The following is a 16261-nucleotide window of genomic DNA, read 5'->3' on the forward strand; positions in this document are numbered from 1 at the left end:
AACAACTAAATAATGCTCAAATATGGATAAGCCCTGATGGAAACACAGGAACTAATGCTGGTACATTTAGCATAATTGGTGCTTTGAGTAGGCAAGGAGAAAACTGGGAGTGCAGGATAATAAGCAGAGCAGCGTCAGATACTGTGAAGAGTAATAGTCTGGGAGTTGATGTCTTTAGGTGTGCTGACACCATCATTCTTTCTCCATCCATAGAGCAGTACTGTGACATAAGAGAAGCCCTACTGAATCACGCCAGTGGTCCATCTTCTCCAGTACTCTGTGTTCACAGTGCCTATGAAAAGCTCGCAAGAAAACTTGTGTGCAACAGCACTCTCCTCACTTGTGATGCCCAGCCACTGGCATTCAGGGGCATACTGCCTACAAGAGTGAAAGCTGGTAGCCATCGATAGCACAGGTAGTGTGGTAAGGCACTTAAATTTTGCAAGGGGGCTAACATGCTGCAGGTGTTTTAACAGTCAGGGATGATAGGAATTGAAGGATATTACGGTAATAATTTCATGGGGAAAGTGCCTAAAGCCATAAAGCCTCATGGACACTAGAGGGCTCCAAAGAGAAAGTAGCAGTTACCGGTAGTTCAAGCCACTGAAATATTGACAGGGAAGAAAATTAAGCTTTGAAAGTGGACAAATGCTTGAATACAGGAAATGAGGTGTGTTTGGGGGGAGTTTTGAAACCCTCAAGCCTCACATCCTGAGTTCCCCCAGTCTTAACCAAATCAGCATCCCACAAGCTTCTAAGAGCAATACCTATGAAGGCTACAATAAGGTTTGTAATTTTGGAGAGTATATGGATGGATGAAGCAGATTTCCTCTTTCCCCATGCCCCCTCAAAGAGGACTATGCAGTCATTTGGCAAACTCACTTGCTTCAATCAATCAATCAATCAATCAAACAAATTTACCTGTTAAAAATAAGCTTTCCGAGACATATTGCCTCTGTCAATCTAGATAGAATATAATCATTGTGACTAGTAACTATGCAACTTGACATAGGGGTGGCAGGAGTTAAGCTGATCTTTATCTCATGGACCACTTTGCTCCTGTGGGTGTCTGCAAGTGGCCTCACATGTGAGGCCGAAGCAAGGGATGTGCAAGTGAGCCACACTCCCCGTTTCACCCTTCTGGCGCCTGGTGCAAAGGGATAACTTTCACATTTACATATGTACACATGGAGGGAGATATATATCCACAACAAGAGCACATGGATTCTCCCTTCACAAAGTCTCCCTTTGCATGAGACACTGAAAGCAGAGAAAGAAGGTGCATTATTCATTCCAACAGCCTCTGGCTTCCATGTGAGGTGCAAAGAGACTCAGACTTTTTGGTCCTGACAATGTGGAAGGTATTCCCTTAGCTGGAGAAACAAACACCCTTGAAAGCTAATTGTTGGTCACTAGGCAAAGGCTGGCGTGCTCTGGTCCATGGGGTCACGAAGAGTCGGACACGACTAAACGACTAAACAACAACAACAAGGCAAAGGCTGGGAGACACGGCCTCTGTGCCAACACACTGTCCCCTCCTGTGCATACTGTATGTTGGCGCTGCAGGCAAGAATTCAATCATCCTTCTCTTGCATCTGAAAGTCTTGCTCCTCCGCTTCATGCTGGTTGCCACCCAGAGGTACAGCTTGGTTGCCTTCCCATTCCCCATGCTCCCTTTTCTTCGAGCTGCCCTTCATAACATACACATCAGTGGCTTCTAGGGCTGAGCACACCAGGGGAAGCACAGAAATAGCTTATCTCTAGGGCTCTGCAGTGCATTTTGCAGATGCTTCTCTCGCTCTGTCTCTGATACACATGCACGTACACACGCGCGCACACACACACACCTCTACAATTCCAAGCAGGAACACTGAGGAGGAAAAAAGCTCCAGGGCAGGCTTTTGTGAAGCCCCTGGCTTCACTTGGCTTGATCCTCCATACCCACAGGCCTTCCTCACTGGTCCACCCCTCACTGCCCTGTCTTTCTTGTGTAAATTGCAAGCCATGGGGTGACACCAACACTTCTGTGTTTTGTAGCACAGCATACAGCACTCAGCTAAAGCTTCAGAAATGCTAAGCAGCAGCGGTAGTGGAGTGCTTATCCAAACCATATCCACTGGCAGAATTCTTCAAATGTCAACTATGAGCTTTATCCTGGTTTACCACTCCCCCATCTGCCATAGAAGAGCATAAAAGATGGAAGTAAAATCTCCAAAGCAGGGAAGTTGTAAGTAAGCTAAGCACAGAAACTAGGCTAGTGACCAGAAGTGAGTCGCCAGTAGCACACGCTGTAAAATCTGGAGAGGATGAGGTGCAACAGTCCTGAAGTGGAAGAATGGACTGTTTCTCTTCAGACTGCAGGAGAGAGAATGTCTGTCTGTCTATCTCTCTGTCTCTCTGTCTGTCTGCAATCTCTGTCTGTAGAATGGGCTGGGCTCATTCTTTGTGCTCTACCACTGACTAAAACAAGGATGGGGAACCTGTGTTGGTGGGTTCCAGGGATTGTACCAAGTGTAGCAGCACTCTGCGAACATTCCATCAGCAAAAGGTTTTCTGTTTGCAATGGAATGTTCTCACCTCCTTCCCCCACCACCCAAATATGCTCTGGGGGTTTCCCCAGCCCTTTGCAGCAGATTTGGGTAGGGTGTGGGGCATTCACAGGGAGAAGAGAGGGAGGCACTGACAGAACACATTAGTTGACTAACCACCCTGTTATAGGAATTTTAAGGTCTTATATATAAAAAATAAATGTTCATAACTGTACAAGGCAAACACATACATAAATATATAAACCACATGTCTGGATACAGTACAGCAAAACAGTCTAAAGCCATTTTGACTCAGTCACCTCAAATATTTCTCTGCAAGGAGGAAGGAAATGGAAAAGCCTCCCCACTGTCTCTTTGTTCACAAATCCTGTCTTAAGGGTGTGTCTGTGTATGAATAGGGTGAGCCTGTGACCTGGATTCAGGACCTGGATTCAGGAATTATGTAGTCATCATCACAAAATATTGGTCAAATGGTATCCTGGCAGACAGGAGAAAAACAACACACTCAGATTTCTGCTGTAGACCACCCCTTCTGTGATGTATGTATGATGTATTGGGGGGGGGGTCTTGAGCTACAGGGGAGGCAATTTCAATTTTTTTTATTTTTAAAAAGTTTTTTTATTTATACAACAAGAAAAACAAACAAACAAAAAACACAAATACCGAATTACACACAAATTACAAAAATAACCATAGACACTTAATATTCTTGGCAAACAATAAAACATCTATTGGTCTTAACACTAAAGACCCAACCTCCCGTCTATTCCATACTTCAAATTCATATTACTTATTGCCAATACACTTTTTTTCATAATTAAACTTATTCTCATTAAATCTGATTTCTTATATCTACCTTGTAACTATTACTGAAGTTCCTCGAATGCTGCAACAGAATTTAAACTACTATATTTATTTTTCATATATTTTTTAAAAACCTCCCATTTAGAAACAAATTCCTGTTTTATTTTTCATTTTTCCTGATAAACCATCTAATTCAGTATATTCTGTCAGCTTTTGGATCCAATCTTGAATAGAGGGGATTTCATTACTCTTCCATTTTGCTGCGATCAAAACTCTTGCTGCCGCCGTCGCATATAAAAAGATACCCTTCCTCTTTTGTGGAATATCCAAATCTGTTATTCCCAGGAGGTAGGCCTCTGGTTTTTTATTGAAAGAGATCTTTAGCATTTTTTGCAGTTCTGCATGTATACTCTCCCAGAATACCTGTATTTTCCTACATATCCACCACATATGGAAGAATATGTCTCAAGAGGTGCAATTTTTCATGTCACAAAGTAGCAGCAGCATGACTGTCTGAGAAAAAAAGCAGCACCTGTTGAATGCAGCTTTTAAAGGCACAAGAGGCCCTGCCAAGAAATGATAGTGCAATCTTATCCCTGATAAAGTGAAGTGTAAATCAAGAAAGCAAACACCATAATAAATCTAGTAAGTCTTTAGGGAGCTGCACTTTTGTGTGTCTGCTGTGTGCCAGGGGCTGACATAAACTCAGTTAGAACAAAAAAACCCAAACATTTGGTTTGATGAAGCCCGCTCAAAAAACACGAATAGTCTTTAACTTGTGTGGTTTAGAAACCTAACTGGTGATCGTTTCCTTGATTCAAATTGTTGTGCATGATCTTGTATTTGGAATGCAATTAGAAGTCTTTTCTCATTTACTTAGCAGTAAATCCTGCTGATTTCAATGGAGCTTCAAAGTAAGTAGAAACAGAATTACAGTGTGATGGAAAACACCTGTGAAAGCATGAAAAACACTAGAACAGGAGAAATTGTGTCTGGATTAATTGGGGAGGGAGAGAGTTGTCAGCATGCTTATACATGAATTATTCTGGTGCTTCTGGAGAAGGGAGAAAAGAACTCCCAGTCCCAGTAGTGGCAGTGAGCTGGATAAGTTTCCTGAAGCAAGAGCCTCTAGGCATAGGCCTTGTTAAAAGAGCAGATCTAGATGTCAGGGTGAAGGTCTGCCTGTCTTCTCCCTAATTTGTAGGAATCTCATGTGTTTGTGTAGTAAACTACCATGTGAATAAAATTTGAAATAGTACAGTTCAGACAAAGGCTTACCACCACTGCTCTTTGTGAGAAGTGGGATGAAGGTGGGGTGATGGAATGGCTCTACAATGTGAAGTGTTGTCTGAGGCACTTGACTGTGAATTGAGTAATATCTGTAGCAAATGCGCTTTTCCTTTTCTTGTGTCAGGGGGCCTTCTCTGGGTCACTCAGTGAGGCCACAACCCCTCCTCATCCAAGGCTCTCCTACAAATTCCTTTCCTCTTTTTGTTGCTAACTTTATCATAAGATCTGAGCTGTTCCATCTTGTTTTTCTCAGCCAACAAAACATGCTAACATATTCTTTTAACCAGTTTAAACCGGTTCAAGACTTAGTACATTTAGTATTCACCTAAAGTGCTTTACTTCAGTACCGTCTCTGGTTTATGAAGAATGAGTTAGAATATTTGTATACTCTCCTATACCCCAGTAATTCACTTATTCTAATGTTGATCCCAAGGATACATGGTGTAAAGTAGGTACAATTATATTATTTATTATCAAGCTGGTGTAGGAGTGTGCTCTTTTTTAAACTCTCACAGCACTTTTAATCAGATGGGTTTCATTTATCTGGTTAAGAGTTTTGAGAAGCTCAACGGTGCCTATGCACTCACACCAACCTATGTAGGTCCAATGAAGAGTAAAATAACATATCCTTTGCATTTCATTTTTCCCATGATAGGTCCTTTTGTACAGTATTGCATAGGTGCCATGATCTCGGGAGTCTCCCTGAATCTGAAGGTGATAAGACAGACCACCGTGAAACATCTCAGCCTGTGAAATGGGAATGATTACCATCTACTTCCTTCTTACCATGTTCTCCAGCAAAAGAGGTAAAGAAACTGCTGTACTCATGTATACAGCATAGATGGATAGAGTGATAATTCTGTTACTTGGATTGATGAATCCCAGACTTGTATGTTTTTTCTCAGAAATTGGTTGTTGAGCAAATATTAACAAATATCCTTGGGGTATGCAGTGGAACAGACATCAAAGGTACAATATGAGTGTGAACACTATAGACCTTAGCCTCAGTTAAAGCCACTGAGAAGGTAAAGCATAGGATAAACACACAAGGCAGGCCAAAACATGTTGTAAGGTCATCAGCAAACACCCTTTTGCTGTTGTGCAAAGGCCTGGCGCTGTGCAAGTATCTACCACAGTCATTACAGCTGCTTCGCTGCAGGGTGAGCAAGACACATCCGAGTGTGTTCCTGCCACAGCCATTGCTGGGCAATCTTGACTGGAGATCAGCATGGGACTTTGAGCTTGTTGGCCTTGCCGGACCTCCCAGCAGCTTTTGGTACTCTTGACCCCTAAATCTTTGTGCAATCTTTTGGTGGATTGGAAAGTTCAGGGATTGATTTCCACTGCAGTTCTACTCCTTCCTATCTGGATTTGGATGTAGCCCTCCAGGCTTTTCTGTCTGGCCCCCAGGACTTTTCACAAGCCACACCCATTCCCCAGGCTACACAGATCAACAGCCCTCCCCTGTGACCTTCTCAAGCATTTTTGCCTGGCTGAAATGCATCTTTGAACTGCGATAGCACCTCTGGCTTATCTGGTGTGTGTGTGGTGGTGGTGGTTATTATTATTATTATTATTATTATTATTAGTAGTAGTAGTAGTAGTAGTAGTATACTGTCCTATATCTGTAGGTCTCAGGGCGGTTACAACATAAAACCACAATTTTATATGTGTGTACAGTGGTACCTTGGTTTTCAAATGCCTTGGTACTCAAACAACATGGAACCCAAACACTGCAAATCTGGAAGTAAGTGTTCCGGTTTGCGAACATTTTTCGGAAGCCAAACATGCTCCATTTTGAGTGTTACACTTCCAATTTGAGTGCCACACTTCCATTTTGAGTGTTATGCTTCCGATTTGAGTGCCACACTTCTGTTTTGAGTGTTACACCGAGGTCTGTCTGTTTTTGCTATTTACTTTGTGTGTTTGTTTTTGCAGCTTTTTTGTGTGACTGTGTGGAACCCAGTTCAGCTACGGATTGATTGATTGTGTGACTGCAGTACATTATTTATTGCTTTCATTTTATGGATCAATGGTCTTGTTAGACAGTAAAATTCATGTTAAATTGCTGTTTTAGGGGTTGTTTTTAAAAGTCTGGAACGGATTAATCCATTTTGGATTACTCTCTATGGGATAGCGCACCTTGGTTTTGGAATGCTTTGGTTTTGGAACAGACTTCCGGAATGGATTAAGTTTGAGAACCAAGGTACCGCTGTATGAGGAAACTTCTGCCTTTTACACCTGTTGCTCCTCCCACTTTTGTTCTGGCCATGCCCACCACTGAAATGCTGACCTTTGAAGGTTGTCCATTAGCTAATGTGACCCTTGGACTGAAAAAGGATATCTCACCCCTGATTTAAAGAGTGGCATCTGCTTAACCCCCTTGGATTTTTATTATAAAGAGTCCTGCAAGGGTCTATATGATTGACATGCATAGATAGTCCAACATTTGGGAAGTGCCATCAATGGCATACAGCTTTTCTTTCTCAGCCAATTCAGATGCAACATTGGTTCTTCTGAATTCCTGTTGAGAGGCAGACTTGGGGTTCATTGAAATTGAACCCGCACACCATTGCTGTGGTTGGGCAGCTTTGGCGACCTTGGGGAGGTCAGAATATTGCCTCTGGACACGATAACATTCCTCTTGTGTTAGATTTCACAGTTTTGCTGTCTTCCTGAACCCAGCCCTGCTCTTTGAGGCTGCCAATATTCATGCATTGTCTACTGTATAGTGTTCTGTGTGGGCCTCACCTTGGAGACAGTTTGGAAGCTTCAGTAAGTGCAGACTGCAGGTGCCAGTCAGATAATGATAGGGATGGAATCAATCATGATAGAGGCTGGGTGGAAAGTTTGTATGATACCCATTTTGGCTAATCTGTACTGACTTCTGGTCTCAGTGCAAGGTACTAGGCCTTGTATTCTTTAGGACAGGTGTGGAGAACCCTGGTCATTGGGTATGCTTACTGGGGCTGATAGGAGCTGTATTTAAGCAACACATGGAGGGCCAAAGATTCCCCATACCTGTTTTAGGAAATGTCTTCTAAGCCAGGGTAGTCAACCATTGTCTCATGAAGGCCTTATTATTATTTATTTAATTTAAATTACTATTCTGCCCTTCATCTGAAGGTCGCAGGGTGGTTCACAACATAAAAATGCAAAATGAGAACACAAAATACATAATAAAAACAAGAACAAACATTTTCACCTGGCACCTAAAGGTATGTAATGAAGGCACCAGGCAAGGCTCCCTGGGGAGAGCATTCCACAAGCGGGGAGCCACTGCAGGAAAGGCCCATTACTGGACCTCTCATGGGTAATCTCCAGGGGTAATCTGTTAGGGGCCGCATGCTGACTGTGGGCCAAGCTGAAGCCAATCATGGGTGTGTGGGTGACATCACACCTTCTCTTTTTGCCTCCCACTCTGTCTTCCTTGCTGCCCAGCTGGCTGCTGGCCAAGGGGCAACTTGCTGTTGCCAGAGGCCTGAACTGATCACTTGCATAAAGCTTTTGAAATCGGGGACACATGGGGGCCCTCTGGCCGCAAGTTGCCAACCTCAGACCTAAGAGATACAAAGCATCAACTCGAAGCAGTTAGTGGAGGAGTGAGGAAAAGAGACAGACTAATAGTTCTTCTCCTAATAGGGAGACACCAGGATTTATATCCGCCTGTAAAACACACTCCTGGCAGTAAACCTACTTGCTGATCAAACTTGCATAGGAACAAGTAGGTGTTCAGGGACAAGGTACTCTGCACATGCTCAGCTGGCTCAGATTAAGCTCTGGCCCGGGAGGAACTGTGGGGGAAACAAGCTCTCTCTTTTGTTGTTGTTGTTTGGAAGCCCCCCCTTCCCAATATTATTTCTCTTGAATATTGGGATCCGGGAAGTGCAGCTGTTCTTACCATCATCACAAGGATCTCTCTCTCTCTCTCTCTCTCTCTCTCTCTCTCTCTCTCTCTCTCTCTCTCATCCTCAGCGGGAAAGGAAGGCACCTGGGGGTCGATGCCTCGCGGCGATTGGCTAAGGGGCGGGGGAGCCGCGGCACGGGATTGGCTGCTCGGGGAGAGGCCGGGCGGGGCGCGGCGGGGCTAGTGCGGCAGCCAGTGCGGAGAGGGGAGCTGCTGAGCACCGGTTGACCCGAGTCCTCGTCCGTCCTGGCGCGCTTCACTGCGGCTCCTCGAGGTTTCTCCGCAAGCTCCGACTCAGGGCGCCGGCGCAACTGCTGCGTCCCGCCCCAGCCCATGGCCGGTGCGCCGGGCGCGCCTGGGCAGCAGCTGTAAGCGCTCGGGCGGCGGAGCAAAGGCGCCAAGCAGCCGCTCACAGCAGCAGCAGCAGCAGCCAAGATGGGGACGGTGCTGTCGCTGTCGCCCAGCGCGCCGGGGAAGGGCGGCGGCGTCCTGGCCGAGAAGGCGGCCCCGGGCCGGGCGCATGGCAAGGGCGAGAGCCGCCTGAAGAGGCCGGGCGTGCTGATCTCGGCGCTCACCTGGAAGCGCCTGGTGGCCGCCTCGGCCAAGAAGAAGAAGAACGCCAAGAAGGTGACGCCCAAGCCGGGCTCCGCGGGCGCGCCCGACCCCTTGGTGCAGCAGCGCAACCGCGAGAACGCGCGCAAGTCCCAGCCCGACGGCACCAAGCAGGGGCCCTTGGCCGTGCCGGTGCCCACCGTGCCCGCCTCCGCCCAGGAGGGCGGCAAGCAGCCACCGCCACCACCACCCCCGCCGCTGCCCGGCAACCGCGCCGCCGCCCCCGGCTCCCCGCGGCGGGTGATCGTGCAGGCTTCGACGGGCGAGCTGCTCCGCTGCCTGGGGGACTTCGTGTGCCGCCGCTGCTACCGCCTCAAGGAGCTGAGTCCCGGCGAGGTCATCGGCTGGTTCCGCAGCGTGGACCGCTCGCTGCTGCTGCAGGGCTGGCAGGACCAGGGCTTCATCACGCCGGCCAACCTGGTCTTCGTGTACCTGCTGTGCCGCGAGGCGCTGCAGGGCGACCAGGTGGGCAGCCAGGCCGAGCTGCAGGCCTCCTTTCTCACCTGCCTCTACCTGGCCTACTCCTACATGGGCAACGAGATCTCCTACCCGCTCAAGCCCTTTCTGGTGGAGGGCGACAAGGAGCGCTTTTGGGACCGCTGCCTCGCGATCATCCAGGGCCTGAGCGCCAAGATGCTGCAGATCAACGCCGACCCGCACTTCTTCACGCAGGTCTTCCAGGACCTCAAGAACGAGAGCGAGGGTGCGCCGACAAAGGACTCCGGCTCCAACAAACACTGGACTATAAGCCTGGACCGCTAGGAGAGGCCCGACCACCCCCCCACCCGACCCCCGCCATCTCCTCCCTCCACCTTTCCGGACGCACTGCTCCTCGTTCTCTCTCTCTTCTCCCCTCCCAAGCTCTTCTCAGCCAGGATTTCACAGGGGCAGGAAAACTCTGGGGAGTTTTGGGATTGGGGAGTTGCTAGGGACATATCCTTTCCCCACCCCATCGTACAGGGTGGAGTGCTGCTCTCCACGAGCCAGTCAGGCTTTTGGGGGGTGGGTGGGTGGGTGAGGACTTGCTGGAGTCCAGTCTTTTCACCCTCCATCTTGTGGGCCACACCCAAAATTACATCAGCCCCTTCCCACAACTGCAGCACCTGAATATTGGGGGATGGGGATGGTGTCTGACCCATGATGTACTGTTGCCTTCTGGCCAGGAGCAGAACTTGCCCCTTCTCTATTACCTTGTCCCAGCCGGGTGCACTTCAGGGTCTGTGGGTGCATCCCGGGAGGGAGGGGCTGTTCTTCCCCTCCTCCTCCTCCTTCCAAATGGGGAGAATTCCTAGACTAATGGGTCAACCTTAGGCATTACGTATTGACAAAGTTCTGCCTTTTGCAGGAAAAAGTAGCTGCTGTGACCTCACCTGTGGAAGCCCCACCAGTGTATCCATGGTTTTGGATCTCTTTGCTGCTACTGTGAATCACAGTACAGCCCAGAGCATTCCGTCTTGTATTTTACTTTTACTTTTCCAGTGAAGCAATTCCTGCATGTTTTTTGCCCTTTCCTGCTGTTTGATGGCTCTGCCATAGTGGTTGTTCTACAAAGTAGATGATGGTTATATACTACTGCTGTCCACCTCTGCAAAGTCAAATGCCTTTCATCATTTCTTTCCCTCCTTCATCGCAGTGGTGGGGATGGGGATGGGGGAGAGTGAGGTGTGTGTATCTGCTTCCAACACTGAAAGGAAGTGCTGGGGAAGCTGTGCTGCTATCCTTCAATGGCCCTTATTTGACCCATTCTCTCCCTGCCTCCTCCTTTCCCCCACCTAGTTCCCTCCCATCTGAAGCAGAGGCTAGGAGCTGTCCAGGGTGCTAGCCTCTTAGACCGACATACATTTGCACATTCTCGAAGCTGAAAACAAGCTGTCTCATGGTGTTTGAATGTAACAGAACAATGTTTGACTTACAGGATGTCTGTGCCAATGTTGCTCAAATGTACAATAACATATTGTTTTATATTGTATATTTAAAAGAGATAAAAATAATGAGTCGAAGCGGAGCTTTGGAATCCTTTGATCATTCAGAACCGCAGATGTATGGGAAGAGGAATGCAGAATGCATTGGGACTGGCAAAGAAGGGAGGAGGGAAGAAAAGGATGGCAATTTGTGTTGGGGGGGTTACGGTCAGCATCAATGGTGCATTAGCCCTTGGCTGATGATTTCCTAAATGGCTGTGTTGGCAGGAGATCCCAGACTTGCTAATGGGAATTGATATCGAACTGCAGTTCATCTTATTCCGGAGCCCTTTTAGATGAGGACACACGCTGTTTTCTTGAGATCTGGCCGGGCAAATATTAGTCAAGAACTAATTTTAAAATGAAACATGCATAGTCTCCAATTAAAATGTCTGCAAATGTACAGAAAGACAAAGAAGGAAATTGCTTGCCATTAGTCTTGTTTGCTTAAGTATGCAGAATTTAAAAATAAATAATCTATGGCTGATATCTTCTAAACAGACAAGATCAGAGTAGGAATTGATTGGATGCCTAACATTCTTTTGAGAGAGAGAGAGAGAGAGAGAGAGAGAGCTCTTAAAAGCAATCCTGAATGTCCCCTGCTGACCAAACAAGACAGCCTGGCTGTCATGTATCAAAGTGCAGCTAACAAAAAAAGCTGCATATATTAAGAGCACATTGTTGGCTTATTGTGTGCTTCTTCCAGACAGGAAGTCTGTTTTCAGACTGACAGTCCTAATGCTCAGTCCTCTGAAGAATGCTGATGGGCCACAACCTATGCTGTGCTTTGCAATCCCTTAATTACATTAGGATAGGAGACGTGTATTGTCTTGGATGCAGTCTTGTTCCTTCCATCTCCTCACCACCACTATTTAGTATTTTTAAAAACCATTTTCTTCCCTGCTTGCATTTATACAGCCATGATGATGCTGTTTGTAGCTTCTCCATCTTAATACAGATTGTATTTTTAATTTCATAATGGATTTTTTAAATTGAGCTGTCCAAGGTACTGAATTCTGTGGGCTATTTCTGTTGCCTCAATCTGCCCCTCACCCACCCTGGATTGTTTTTGGGTTTTTTAAAGACTTGGGTTGAGGGTGTTTAAAAGAACTAACAATGCCACTTCAGTTATTAAGACACCCTTGCAGTTGTCCAAAACATGTTGATAAACAGAAACTTGGAGAGGGAATTTTTTTGTTAGAAGGTAGTTTGGTCATGTGACTAAATAAAACTGGAGATTCTTATTGCAATGATCAAGTCAGTGGCAGCTTTAAGTAGTAACTGCCATACAGCTCCCTTGTGTAATTTGGCCTGTGCCTTAACCTTACTAGTGAAATGGGCTAGGAATTGAGATAATGATTTTGAATTTGAAATAGAACAGATTAAATTGATTTTTATTCCAGAATTCCAACATGCAACTAGTTAAGCTGAGCCAATCAATTTTCTATGATATTGGACTGTGTGTGTGATGAATTCACAATGGAGGGCTGCAGTATTACCACCTTCTCTGACAGGAGAGCTATGACTAGTCCATGTTAAAGCTTCATTCCTTTATTTTATTTTGTTGTGTCGAGTCAACTAGACCTTCATAACTATGGAACATTAATTCAGATTTAGAAGGTGGTTTTCTACTGAGTGATACAATATCTGACATCTGAGTTTTGCTTTTCTGGCACAGAATAATTCAAACATTTATTGGATATATTATGGCAGTCATGTGCCAAAAGCATTTTTTGACTGTCTGCAGCAGCTGTGGGGAACTTTTTGCCCACCATGTGTTGCTGAACCACAACTCCCATCAACCTTGGCCATTGACATTATTGCATTCACATTGTGAAATGGTGGTGGCTTTTTTTTTGTTACTTTTTATTTATTCATCTTATTTTATTTTTTATTTTCCCTTTTTTGTTAAATGGGCAAATAAAAAATTAATTAAAAAAACTGGCTGATGGGAGTTGTAGTTCATCTGGAGTGTCAAAGGTTTCCGACCACACCTGGTCTACTGTATGAGAGAGGTAACCAATCTGGTGCCTTCCAACTTTTGTAGAATCTCAGCCTGAGCCAGCATAATCAAGGATGGTTTTCGTGATTATGCAGAATTAACACTTACTATGATAATAATGCACTTCATAATTGACTCCAATTTTCTGTATGTTAGAATTGGCTCTGTCAGGCTGGGTTTCAAACACTACAGATTGAATTGTAAGGTATGCCTGCTTCATTATTCCTTCTTTTTTAAAAAAACTGTTAAGATAAAGGAGCCAGGTCCAGCATAATGCTGAGAGGGCCAGAGTTCAGACCTTGTGCATTAGCAAATTGACTCCACCACTAACTGCACCTATAGCTTCCACAATTTTACAGGCCTTTATGCTACTCATACATGGTTTTCTATTATTCTGACTATGAGAGCTAGCATGTACTAGTGCAGCCTTCCCCAGCCTGGTGCCCTCCAGATGTTTTTGACAATAACTCCTTTCAGCATCAGCTGCGCAGGCAGGGGCTGATGAGAGTTGTAGTCAAAAACATCTGGAGGGCACCAGGCTGGGGAAGGCTCCATTAGTACTGCTGACGGCTGGCTTCATGAGTTGATCTAGAATTTCAGTGGAGACTTAAGTTTTGTCTGAAGCACACCTATGTTTCTATAATTTGAATATTATGTCTTGACAATTTAAAAACATTGCTTCTGAGAGCATGGAGAAAAGTGATTTAATAGCCTTCCATCTGCTTACATTATCTCTTGACCTTTTGACAAGTGTGATGGGAGGGGGGATTCCCCTTCAGCCTCAAATGCCCCAGACAGCTTTAAATCAGTGAAGAAGCACATAAAAGCTTATAGCTGAGGACAACCAACTAAATATTAGTTGATTATCCATCTTAATTGGTTTAAATTTGGATACATTTGCAAATAAGAACAGCAGTTCTGAAAGAGGGCAGCCTGGTTTTGTGTTTTATTATTTGTTTTCATAGACAATTGCCTCCTGTGTACGCAAAAACAGGGGGTCCTTATCAAACGGCATCTGGTGTCTTTTGCTTTGCTGTTGTTGTTGTCTAAAGTATGCATCCTGATAGGGACACTCCTTAAGTCAACAGACTTTCTGTAGACAGATAGGCATCTAACAGTTTAAGGCTGCAGGCTGCAATCCTGTACTTTGAAGCTAGGTGCTACATATGTAGGCATACATAAGACTCCACTCAGATCATGTGTTTGGTTTAATTGCTGTCCAATGTGGGGTGGGGTAGATGGGCAAGTATTTCTATCCCCCCCCCAGCCAACCAACCAACCAAATGGCAGGTGCCATTTTTAAAAAATAGATTTTTTTAATAGTGTAGCTGGAGAAAATTTAAAATTTCATCACATTCTTAAAATAGCAAGGACTATTTGGGGCACCCTCAATACTGACATGTCACTCATGATACTGAGATAACTATACACATTCTTACTCATGATCTCTGATTCTAATTTTGTAAGCAAATGTCTTCTTCTTTCAGAAAAGTCAGTGCTTACAGTTCATGATGTTTATAATTATCTTTCCCATGAAAGCTGTGTTCTGAGAACTGAATCCACCTCTGAAACTTTATATGTTGCTCCATGTATATTATCTGCTTGCTATAGCTCATTGTGCATGTATGTCAGGGAAGACTTCAGTTGAAGAGATCCACACAAACCAACGTTTGCTTCCATCTTGGGCAGACCCTGTCCCGCTGGATGGGATCTCTTAGAATAGTGTGTGGACTACTCATAGGCTCTGCCCCCAAAGCACATACAACTCAGCACTATGCAAAGTTTTGTAATGTTCATTCTATTTCCCTCCAATATATATGCTTGCTTTCCAGTGGCTGGTGTCTATAACAGTAAATACCACAACAGGGAAGAAAATGAGAGCCACAATTCATATAGTACTTATGGCCCAGAGACTGCCCCTCCAGGAGGGCTTCGCCATGCTAGACTCCCAAGTATTACTGCTTACATCAGTAGGGTGGAGAGAAGGTCTGAGAGACCTTTTTTCAATCATTTATATTAGTTGCTATCTAGAATGGCAAAACTCTTGGGGATGGGCAGAAGTCTTTGCACCCTAAGTAATAGGGTTATTACTATGGATATGTGAAAGACCTTTTACCAAGTCAGGCCTCTGGTCCACTATTGTTTATTCTGACTTGCATAGGGTCTCCAGCAACATAGTACCCAGATGTGTGGCCTGCATTGTAGTTTATGAGAAAAATTGTGGGTAGGCAGCAAGCAGATGGCTTAGGGCAGGCATCCCCAACCTTTGGCTCTCCAAATGTTTTGGACTACAATTCCCATCATCCCTGACCATTGGTTCTGTTAGCTAGGAATCATGGGAGTTGTAGGCCAAAACATCTGGAGGACTGCAGGTTGGGGATGCCTGGTTTAGGGCAAGCTTTTCCAGACTTGGGTATTCAGCTGTTTTTGGACTACAATTCCCATCATTCCTGACCACTGGTCTTCCTTGCTAGGGATGATGGGAGTTGTAGTCCAACAACAGCTGGAGACCCAAGTTTGGAAAACCCCAGTTTAGGGACTAGAAAACTTACTTTAGAGTGAGGAGCAACCTGTGATGCTGCCTGAAAATGTTTGCTGTGAACCAGAAAATAGTGGGTCACTGATGTTCCACAATGCAGGACAAGGAGGACTTTTGGCACGGTCAATAGCAGTGTGGGAGAAATTGTGTGATGTGAACTTGTGTAATTCATAGTACAGTGGTACCTCGGGTTACATACGCTTCAGGTTAGATAAGATAAGAATCTTTATTTGCGTCAGCCATCGGCCATAGCAATAAAACAACAATACAACACACAGAGAATAAAACTAAAAAGTCAATTATATAAAATACATTTTAGGAGACGACAAAATAATAGTAGCAAAACATAACGATAATAATAGTAAAATCCTAGGAGAGGAATCTGGGCGACGACGCTAATGTCACTCAGGTAGCAGCTCTCAATCTCATTGCTCTCTTGACAAATTTGGCAACCTTCTCTGTTGTCGAGCCGTTCTGGTCGGCCAGGAGTGAGAACAGCTTGGCTTCGCAAGAGTGGCCCGGGATGGCAGACAGGAGCGGCGCGATGGTCTCGTCCCTGAGATCTTTATATAGGGAGCAAGACAAGAGGACGTGTGA

General features: G+C 45.2%; 1 protein-coding gene across 6 annotated transcripts in view; it reads left to right on the forward strand.

The window, feature by feature from the left end:
• The window catches only part of CDK5R2 (cyclin dependent kinase 5 regulatory subunit 2), a 42494-nt gene extending 31327 nt beyond the window's left edge, over positions 1 to 11167 (forward strand). For 5 of the 6 annotated variants that reach the window (XM_082201886.1, XM_082201887.1, XM_082201882.1 and 2 more), the window contains 2 exons: positions 5299 to 5449; positions 8619 to 11167. In XM_082201886.1, the coding sequence (XP_082058012.1) occupies positions 8986 to 9924 (939 nt within the window). In that variant the 5' untranslated portion in view covers positions 5299 to 5449; positions 8619 to 8985 and the 3' untranslated portion in view covers positions 9925 to 11167. The remainder of the gene's footprint in view (positions 1 to 5298; positions 5450 to 8618) is intronic. The other variant, XM_082201883.1, reaches the window with a different exon arrangement.
• The last annotated feature ends 5094 nt before the right edge of the window (positions 11168 to 16261 follow it).

This window comes from Podarcis vaucheri (genome assembly GCF_965113315.1).
Source record: "Podarcis vaucheri genome assembly, chromosome: 1".
NCBI classification, from domain to species: Eukaryota; Metazoa; Chordata; class Lepidosauria; order Squamata; family Lacertidae; genus Podarcis; species Podarcis vaucheri.